The sequence below is a fragment of the Rana temporaria genome, chromosome 5 (assembly GCF_905171775.1).
Source record: "Rana temporaria chromosome 5, aRanTem1.1, whole genome shotgun sequence".
NCBI lineage: Eukaryota > Metazoa > Chordata > Amphibia > Anura > Ranidae > Rana > Rana temporaria.
In genome coordinates this window covers 415,063,329-415,073,394 of record NC_053493.1, presented here as the reverse complement: position 1 = coordinate 415,073,394, position 10,066 = coordinate 415,063,329, and the positions used below count along the sequence as shown (strand labels likewise).

The 10,066-nt window shown below is 45.7% G+C and overlaps 1 protein-coding gene across 1 annotated transcript; it reads left to right on the top strand.

Moving 5' to 3' along the window:
- The first annotated feature begins 2,548 nt into the window (after window positions 1-2,548).
- On the top strand, window positions 2,549-4,436 carry LOC120941607 (E3 ubiquitin/ISG15 ligase TRIM25-like). The gene has a single exon (XM_040355138.1). It carries the CDS (start codon window positions 2,565-2,567, stop codon window positions 4,065-4,067), a length of 1,503 nt encoding a protein of 500 aa, XP_040211072.1. The 5' UTR covers window positions 2,549-2,564; the 3' UTR covers window positions 4,068-4,436.
- The last annotated feature ends 5,630 nt before the right edge of the window (window positions 4,437-10,066 follow it).

The window sequence follows — 10,066 nt, the reverse complement described above, 5'->3', positions numbered from 1 at the left end:
CACCAAAAATAATGTGAAAAGTGTAAAAAAAGACAAGAGCCGGTTTTTGACAAGTCCTTTATTAATATCTTCTTTCCGCTTCTTGTTCTTCCATCTTCTTCCATCTTCTTCTTTTCTTCTTTCCTTCGGGTTTCTTCCTCCATCTTCTTCTTCTTCCTCTGCTTCTTTCTTGGGTCTTCTCGTCCCGCATCTTGACCGGCGTCTTCTCCCATCTTCTTCTCCTTCCGTCAGCCTTCTCGTCCACATCTTTTTCTTCCCCGGACGCAGCGCTTGAAATTGAATTTGCCGCCGTGTGCCGCTCCTGTGACCCCGCCCCCCTCTGACGCCACAGGTAAACTCATATGAAAGTCCGCGTGTGGTATATGTGCGTCAGAGGGGGGCGGGGTCACATGAGCATCACACGGCGGGAACTTCAATTGGAATCTTGTCCGCATAGTGCGGCGGCTTCTTCTTCTCCGGACAGCGCGCTTGAAATTGAATTCCCCCGCCGTGTGACGCTCTGTGACCCCGCCCCCCTCTGACGCACATGACTTTCTAATGAGTTTACTTGTGGCGTCAGGAGCGGCACACGGCGGCGAATTCGGCGAATTCAATTTCAAGCGCTGCGTCCGGGGAAGAAAAAGAAGATGTGGACGAGAAGGCCGACGGACGGAGAAGAAGATGGGATAAGACGCCGGGCAAGATGTGGACGAGAAGGCCGACGGACAGAGAAGAAGATGGGAGAAGACGCCGGGCAAGATGTGGACGAGAAGACCCAAGAAAATAGCAGAGAAAGATGGAGGAAGAATCCGGAATGAAAGAAGAACCGCGGAAAGAAGATATTATTAAAGGATTTGCCAAAAACCGGCTACTGTCATTTTTAACACTTTTGACACTTTTCTTTTGGTGAAATGGTAGGGGTACAATGTACCCCATTACCATTTCACATAGGGGGGGGCCAGGATCTGGGGGTCCCCTTTGTTAAAGGGGTCTTCCAGATTCTGATAAGCCCCCCGCCCGCAGACCCCCACAACCACCGGGCAAGGGTTGTGGGGATGAGGCCCTTGTCCCCATCAACATGGTACGGTTCAGGAGAGGGGGGGCCGCACTCTGTCCACCCCTCTTTTCTGTGGCCGGCCAGGTTAACGTGCTCGGATAAGGGTCTGGTGTTGATTTTTACGGGGACTCCACGCCATTTTTTTTTAAATTTGGGGTGGAGTTCCCCTTAAAATCCACACCAGACCTGAAGGGCCTGGTATGGATATTTGCGGGGAACCCTACGTCATTTTTTTTTTTTTTTACGGCGGGGTTCCCCTTAATATCCATTCCATACCTGAAGGGCCTGGTAATTTAATTTGGGGGAACCCCCACACATTTTTTTTTCTTTAGGAATGAATCCTGTCTGAATTGTCAAAGCCGACAATTCATTATTGCCGCGTGTGAATTTTAAATGACTTTTTTCCTTCTGAATGTCATTTTGTGCAGGGACAGTTCTAAGTGCGGGAAAAATTTGCATTTTCACAGGCTGACTTTACACCCCCCCTAGGTACGAAATTTAAAGGAATATTTCACTTTTATTGTTTCACTTTAAGCATTATTAAATTCACTGCTCCTGAAAAAATGGCCGTTTTAAAAAATAAAAAAAGCATTGATACATGTCCCCTGGGGCAGGACTCAGGTCCCCAAACACTTTTTAGGACAAAACTTGCATATTAGTATAATATAATATATTAGTTTAATATGAACACTTTTGATTTCTCCCATAGACTTCTATAGGGAGTTCGGCGGCGGCTTTACATATTACTTGCAATGCGCCGGCTGCTATGCCTAATTAAGGCTTCACCCAGCGCACTAATTAAGGCATGAACCAGCGCAGCACACTGATAATAGTAAATCAGCCCCACTGTGTCTCTCTCTATCTCTCTCTCTCTAACTGACTGACTGTCTGATGTGGTCTGTAACAACACCGCAACACACTACACGCGGCCGTCTTGCAGGCGGCCTTATATAGTGTGGGGCGTGTACTAAATCCCCTGAGCCATAATTGGCCAAAGCCACCCTGGCTTTGGCCAATTATGGTTCTTCGTTTTTTGCGCGCTGTGATTGGCCAAGCATGCAGGGTCATGGTGCATGCTTGACCAATCATCAGCGCGCAATGCCGCAGTGAATTATGGGCCGTTGCGCGTCACTCGAATTTGGCACGAACGACCCATTTTGTTCGAAATTCGTCGAACGTACGAACAGACAATGTTCGAGTCGAACATACGTTCGCATCGAACACAAGCTCCGTTTACCAGCTGCAGTGTACATGAGGTCTAAACATGCAAATATCTATTCACACTGCATTATATAACTTAGTTTTGTGCCTTGTCAGCAGAAGTAATTTAAAGCTCAAAATCAGTACAATGTGTATCAACATGTAGGACATATACCTTCAATATAAACATTTATTTCTCCACAAACTTCCTCAAGATAAAAGCTGCAAGACCAGCTCAGCCCCTCCCTGTGCCGAGAAATGTGAGACGCCCTTTGGATTTTCGTTGTCGGAGACTTTTTAGTTTTATTTCTCTCTTCTGCTGTCAGCGATGGCGTCTTCTGATCTGAGACAGGAGCTGGACTGTTCCATCTGTCTGACCACATATACAGATCCTGTAAACCTGAGATGTGGTCACAACTTCTGCCGGGTCTGTATTGATCGTGTGTTGGATACACAGGAGGGGACTGGAGGTTATTCCTGTCCTCAGTGCAGAGAAGAGTTCCGGGATCGGCCTGTACTGCAGAGGAACATAACACTACGTAACATAGTGGAGACTTTCCGATCTACTCAGCTGGAAGAAGGGAAGACTGGAATCTTCTGTACTTATTGCTATCACTCACCTGTACCTGCTGTTAAATCCTGTCTGCTGTGTGAAGCTTCTCTGTGTGATAATCACCTGAGAGTCCACAGCAAGTCACCAGAACATGTCCTAACTGATCCCACCACTTCCATGGAGAACAGAAAATGCTCCATTCATAGGAAACTTCTTGAATATTACTGCACTGAGGACTCTGCCTGTATCTGTGTGACCTGCAGTTTGGCCGGAGAACACCGGGGACACAAGGTGGAGACTCTGGATGAGGCCTCTGAGAATAAAAAACAGGAACTGAGAAATGTTCTGCAGAAACTGATGACAGAGAGAGAGGAGACGGAGAAAAGAGTCCAGAGTCTGCAGGATCGCAGGAGAAAAGTACAAGAAAAATCGGCCGGTCTAACAGAGAGAGTCACTGCCCTGTTCATAGAGCTCAGGAGACATCTGGAGGACCTGGAGAAGAGAGTCCGGAGGAACATCTCCAGCCAGGAAGAGCGGATCTCATTGTCTGATCTGATCCATCAGCTGGAAATAAAGAAGGAGGATTTGTCCAGGAAGATGGAGGACATTAAGGAGCTGTGTAACATGACTGACCCACTGACTGTCCTACAGGAATCAGACACAGGGGACTTGTGTGATACTGAGGAGGGAGATAATGAGGACAGAGAGAGACATGATAGACTCCTCCATGATGGAGGGGATCTGGATGTGTCTGGAATCTCACACACATTACACACAGGGTTATCTGATATGATAAAAGAGGTAAATGTATTCTTCTATATACAGGAAGCTGCAGACATATTACTGGATGTGAACACAGCTCATAATATTCTACAGATATCAGATGACATGAAAACTGCATCCAGGTCAGATATAAAGCAGAATCGTCCAGAAACACCGGAGAGGTTTCAGTGGTATGCCCAGGTTTTAAGCAGTCAGAGATTTTTCTCGGGGCGACATTACTGGGAAGTGGATGTCAGTGAGTCAGAAGATTACAGAGTCGGGATGTGTTATCCCAGTATAGAGAGGAGAGGAAGGCAGTCACTGATTGGAGATAATAAGAAGTCCTGGGGTTTGCTCAGGTATAGCGGTGAGTGTTCTTTAATACATGACAATAAACAGATCAGAATATCTCCCGATCCCTCCAGTAACAGAGTCAGGATCTCTGTGGATTATGAGGCCGGGCAGCTGTCCTTTTATGATCTGTGTGACCCGATCAGTCACCACCACCTTCACTGAGCCCCTCCATGCTGGGTTAGGTGTATGGGAAGGTTCTATAACAATATCTGGGGGTGAAAGGCGACGTGAGAAATAATAATATAACAGAAAATCTGCCCAAATCTGCTGACATCACAGAAATATGAATCTGATGATTTTTAACCAACAGAATAATTCAGTAGATTCATATTCCAGATGTCATAAATCTAAAGGTTCCCAACACAACCAATCACAGCATTGAGAAATCTCAGCACAGGGAAGTGTGATTTATTCTCTTATAGTGACAATAATAAGATTTGGGGTTTTCAGGGGTTCATTAAGTGTTAGTGGTTATGATAAGACTAGGAGATATTATCATTGATTATGATTTGAATGATTATTCAAAATGATCAGAAATTCTTATATAAAATATTACAGCTTGCCAATACTTAGATGTGCTGACTGCATTGGTTTTCTTCTTTCAGTCTTTTTTTTTCTATTTTTTACCTAGAGATCCTGCCAGTAACACACTTCCTGTCCTGGGGTGACACCACCCACTCATAGTACTGCACACTGTAGATTTTTAGGTACCGTAGTTTGGCATTGTTCCACCGGCGTACACAGTTTTAAAGCGTAACATGTTGGGTATCTAGTTACTCGGCGAAGCATTATATCTTTTATATTTTACCAAACATGAGATAAGTCCATACTAAGGTTTTTATGTACTCAAGTAATATGACTTGTTCAGCTCTCTTGAGGACTCAGTAATTTCTAGATGTTAGATGTAGAATCTGCAGATTGGAATTGAGATCTGATATGAATTGGGAATCTGTTAGGAGAAATACACAAAAGCTGCCTTTGCTGAATTTTGCCATCTGTAAGGGTTTGTGATCCTCATCCTTTCTTCTCTACCTAGTGGGTCACTTACCCAGAGCTACCATGTGTGTGTCAAGTGTGCGTGTTTACTTCAAGTTAGAGACTCATCAGGAAGGGAAGGAAGGACTAGGAATCAGATGAATGGTGTTGGAGCGTGCACCACCAGGAACAAGTCAGGAATAGAAGATTTGTCCATAATTCCTGGCTCTGTTCCGCCTGTTTTGGAGTTTGTTTGTTTTTTTGCCCACCTTTGTGTGTTCCAGCTCTTCCTACTTTTACACTATTCATAATAAAAATTATTTTAACCACGTCCTGCCCAAGCAGGGCCGCCATCAGGGGGGTACAGACAGTACACATGTAAGGTCCCCAGGGCCCCGGATTGCAACCCCCCTTTTTAAAAAAAAAATTATATATATTTTTTTTATTATTTATTTATTTTTATTAAAGGGCCCCGGATGGCAACCCCCCTATTTTTTTTATATATTTTTCAGTTTTATTTCTTTATTTTTTTATTAAAGGGCACAGAGGTCCCCAGGGGCCCGGATGGCAACCCCCCTTTTTTTTATAAAAAATAATATTACATTTTTTTTCTTTTTTTTTTTTCTTTTTCATTAAAGGATCCAGAGGTCCCCAGGCCCCCAGATGGTAACCCCCCCCCCTTTTTTTTTTTTTTTTTTATAAAAAAAAAAATTATATATATTTTTCAGCTTTTATTTCTTTATTTTTTTTATTAAAGGGCCCAGAGGTCCCCAGGGGCCCGGAGGTACTCAGGGCCCCGGAGGGCAACCCTCCTTTTTTTATATATATATATATATATTTTTTTTTTTATTAAAGGGCCCAGAGGTCCCCAGGGGCCCTGGATGGCTACCCCCCCTTTTTTTTTATTTCCTTTTTTTTCGTAAGGGATCCAAAGGTCCCCAGGGCAATCCCCCAATTTGTGGCACCCCTTCGCTTCTCAATTCATGCCCCCCCGCTTCTCAATTTTCTGAATTAGCAGCGGCACACCCCCGCTTCTCAATTCGCGGCAGCCCCCCCCCTGCTTCTCAATTTGCCGCGGCAGCACCCACCCCCCACGTTCTCTGCTCCCCATAATTCCTGAAGGTGGCCCTGTGCCCAAATATCTGATTGAGGTCTGCAGTCACAGGCTTCAGTCAGATATCTGTGCTTTCAGCCGGCAATTCCCTCTAATGTAAAAGCCACCCTAGCCGGATTACCGTAGAGCTGGCCATGGACTGGATGGTCCCCCGGCCATCTCTATGACCCTGGGAGACTGGAAGCGACGTGCATTGCGGTAAATGACGTCGCAAGGACGTCATTTGCTTCGACGTGAACGTAAATGGCGTCCAGCGCCATTCACGATCCACTTACGCAAACTACGTAAAATTCGAAAATCGCGACGCGGGAACGATGTCTATACTTACCATTGGCTGCGCCTCCTAATAGCAGGAGCAGCCTTACGACGAAAGCGACGAACGCAAACGACGTAAAACACGACTGCCGGGTGCGCGTACGTTTGTGAATCATCGTGAATATGCAATTTGCATACTCTACGCTGACAACTACGGGAACGCCACCTAGCGGCCAGCGTCAGAATGCAGCCTAAGATACAACGGCATAAGAGCCTTATGCAAGTCATATCTTAGGCTACAGTTGGCGTATCGAGCTTTCTGAATACAGAAAGTTGATAAGCCGGCGCTACTTAGCAATTACGCTGCGTATCTATGGATACGCAGGCGTAATTGCTACCTGAATCTACCCCAATGTTTTATTTTTTTAATCTCATGCTTTCCAGGGTAGAGGTGATATATGAGGTCTCATTGACCCCAGATGTCTCCATAAAGAGGACCTGGATTTTTAAATACTCAACTTTGGCGCCATTTCATGAGTGTGCGCAGTTTTAAAGCGTGATGTTAGGTATCTATTTACTCGGTGTAACATCATGTTCCACATTATAATAAAAAAATTAGTAAATATTGTGTTTTGTTTTTTTCTAAAAAAAAGCGTTCAAAAAATTGCTGCGCAAATACCGTGTGACATAACAAATTGCAACAATCGCCATTTTATTCGCTAGGGTCTCTGCTAATATATATATATAATGTTTGGGAGTTCTGAATAATTTTCCAGCAAACAAAATATGATATTTACATGTGGAGAGGAATGCCAGAATAAGCCCGGTATGGAAGTGGTTAAAAATCCAGCAGGGATGGTGGGATACCCTCATAATGGGCACAGCAGGTGAACCTGGGAACTCAGCTTAAAGTGATTATAAAGCTTTGTGTCTTTGTTTTATAAAATAACAAACATGTCATGCCTGCTTTGTTAAAGGGTTTTGCACAGAGCAGCCCCGATCCTCCTTTTCTGGGGTTCCCGGGCAGCTCTCCTGGCCTCTCCTCTTCGCCACTTTCCCTGGGGGCACCCATGCGTGCTTGCTCCCGAGCCACCCAGTCTGCATCTATTGACACAGGCCAGGCGACTCAGCCCCGCCCCCCTGCACCTTCATCACAGAATTTGATTGACAGCAGTGGGAGCCAATGGCTGCTGCTATCAATCTGCCCAGGGAGGCGGGAGACAGCAGAGAGAGCCGCTGCTCTGGTGCACATCGCTGGATTGGATCGCTCTGACACACCACATCTCTGATCCAAGTAAAGAGCCTAAGAAGTAGGCTCTTTACCATGTGATCAACTGTGTCCAATCACAGCTGGTCACATCGTAACCAGCAAGTGACGTTTATCGGCTTTTCCTCTATTTGCGCTGACAAAGGGCAAGTAGAGGAGAGCCTATCAGCCGCTCTCCTGACAGAGGGGGCTCTGCGCTGACAATCAGCGCATTCATTATCAGTGCAGACCCATCAAGGATGCCCACTAGAGCCCACCAGGAATGCCAACCTGTGCTCACAAGGGATGCCCATCAGTGCCCATCAGTAATGCCTTTCAATGCCTCCTCATCAGTGCTGCCTATCAGTGCCACCTATCAGTGCCCACCAGTGCTGCATATTAGTCACTCATCATCAGTGCCACCTCATCAGTACCCATCAGTATAACATCAGTGCTTGTCAGTGAAGGAGAAAACATACTTACTGTATCTATCGGCATATAACACGCACCTTAATTTTAAGAGGGAAGTTTCAGGGAAAAAAACGTACATTTTTAATAAAGAATTTTGAAGCAAAATAAGGGTCAGTACCCATCAATGTAGCCTTATTAGTGCCCATCTGCAGCCTTGCCATTGCCCATCATTGCAGCCTGATCAGTGCCCATCATTGCAGCCTTGCCCATCATTGCAGCATGATCATTGCCCATCTGCAGACTTGCCCATCATTGCAGCATGATCAGTTCCCTTCATTGCAGCCTTGCCCATCATTGCAGCATGATCAGTGCCCATCTGCAGTCTTGGTATTGCTGAAATATACAGAGTCGGATCTCCTGTGTACTCGGCTTGGATCGCAGTCCGCCCCTTTGCATGGCTCCTATGGACATAACACCGGTCCAATGGCGGGACGTCAATGCTGGGAGGGAGGTGGGACAGGGCATGACTGCGAGCAGAGCCGAGTACAAAGGAGATTCGGCTTTGTCTATTTCGGCAGCGCTCGTTCCCTCCTTCCCCTCCGAGGCAGCCATTCGGCGTATAACCCGCTCGTACGTACGCTCTGTTTTCCCCTCATTTTAAGGGGGGAAAAGTGCGTGTTATACGCCGATAAATACGGTATTTACAACAGAAACAAAGAAAAACTTTTTTTATTTGTTTAACAACAAATAAAAAACCCAGTGATGATCAAATACCGCCAAAATAAAGTTTTATTTATGGGAAAAAAATGATGAAAATACTATAGGGCAGATCCACAAAGATCAGCCCCGGCGCACCATATCTGAGATACGCTATGCCGCCGTACCTTACTTCTCTTTGGTTCGAATCCTTAAAGATTTCGCGCCGTAAGGGCGCAGAATTCAAGTTGGGCGGGTAGGGGGCGTGTTTCATTTAAATGAAGCGCATCCCCGCGCCGAACAAACTGCGCATGCGCCGTGCATTGCGCAAAATGATGTCGCAAGGACGTCATTGTTTTGACTTGGACGTAAATTACGTCCATCCCGCGATTCACGGACGACTTACGCAAACAAAAAAAATAATCCAAATTAAAGGCGGGAACGGCGGCCATACTTAACATAGCAGGTTTAACCACTTCCTTACTGGGCACATATACCCCTTCCTGACCAGGTGAAATTTCAGCTTCCGGCACTGCGTCGCTTTAACTGACAATTGCGCGGTCATGCGACGTGGCTCCCAAACAAAATTGACGTCCTTTTTTCCCCACAAATAGAGCTTTATTTTGGTGGTATTTGATCACCTCTGCGGTTTTTATTTTTTGCGCTATAAACAAAAATAGAGCGACAATTTTGAAAAAAAAAAACAATATTTTTTACTTGTTACTATAATAAATTGCCCAATTTTTTTTTAAAAAATAATTTTTTCTCAGTCTAGGCGATACGTATTATTCTACATATTTTTGTTAAAAAAATAAATAAAAAATAAATCGCAAGAAGCGTCTGGTTTGCGCAAAAGTTATTGCGCTTACAAAATAGGGGACAGAATTATTATTTTTTATTATTTTTTTTTACTACTAATGGCGGCGATCAGCATTTTTTTTTCGTGACTGCGACATTATGGCGGAGACATCGGACACTTTTGACACATTTTTGGCGCCATTCACATTTATACAGCGATCAGTGCAATAAATATGCACTAATTACTGTATAAATGTGACTGGCATTGAAGGGGTTAACACTAGGGGGTGAGGAAGGGGTTAATGTGTACCCTGAATTGTGTTACTAACTGTGGGGGAAGGGGGGTGACTGTGGGGGAAGGGGGGTGACTGGGGGAGGTGACCGATCTATGTCCCTATGTACAAGGGACACAGCATCGGTCTCCTCTCTCCCCTGATAGGACGTGGAGCTCTGTGTTTACACACAGAGCTCCACGTCTTGTCCCTGTAGCCGCCGATCGCGAGTCCCTGGCGGACATCGCGGCCGCCAGGCACTCGCATCGGCATCTCAGCGATGCGGCGAGCGCGCGCGCCTCCGCAGGACGCGCGCGCGCCCACGCCGCTGGCTGCGCGCGCAGGCCGTAAAAACACGGCCTCCCAGAGATGTAGAGCCACCCTGCGGCCGTAC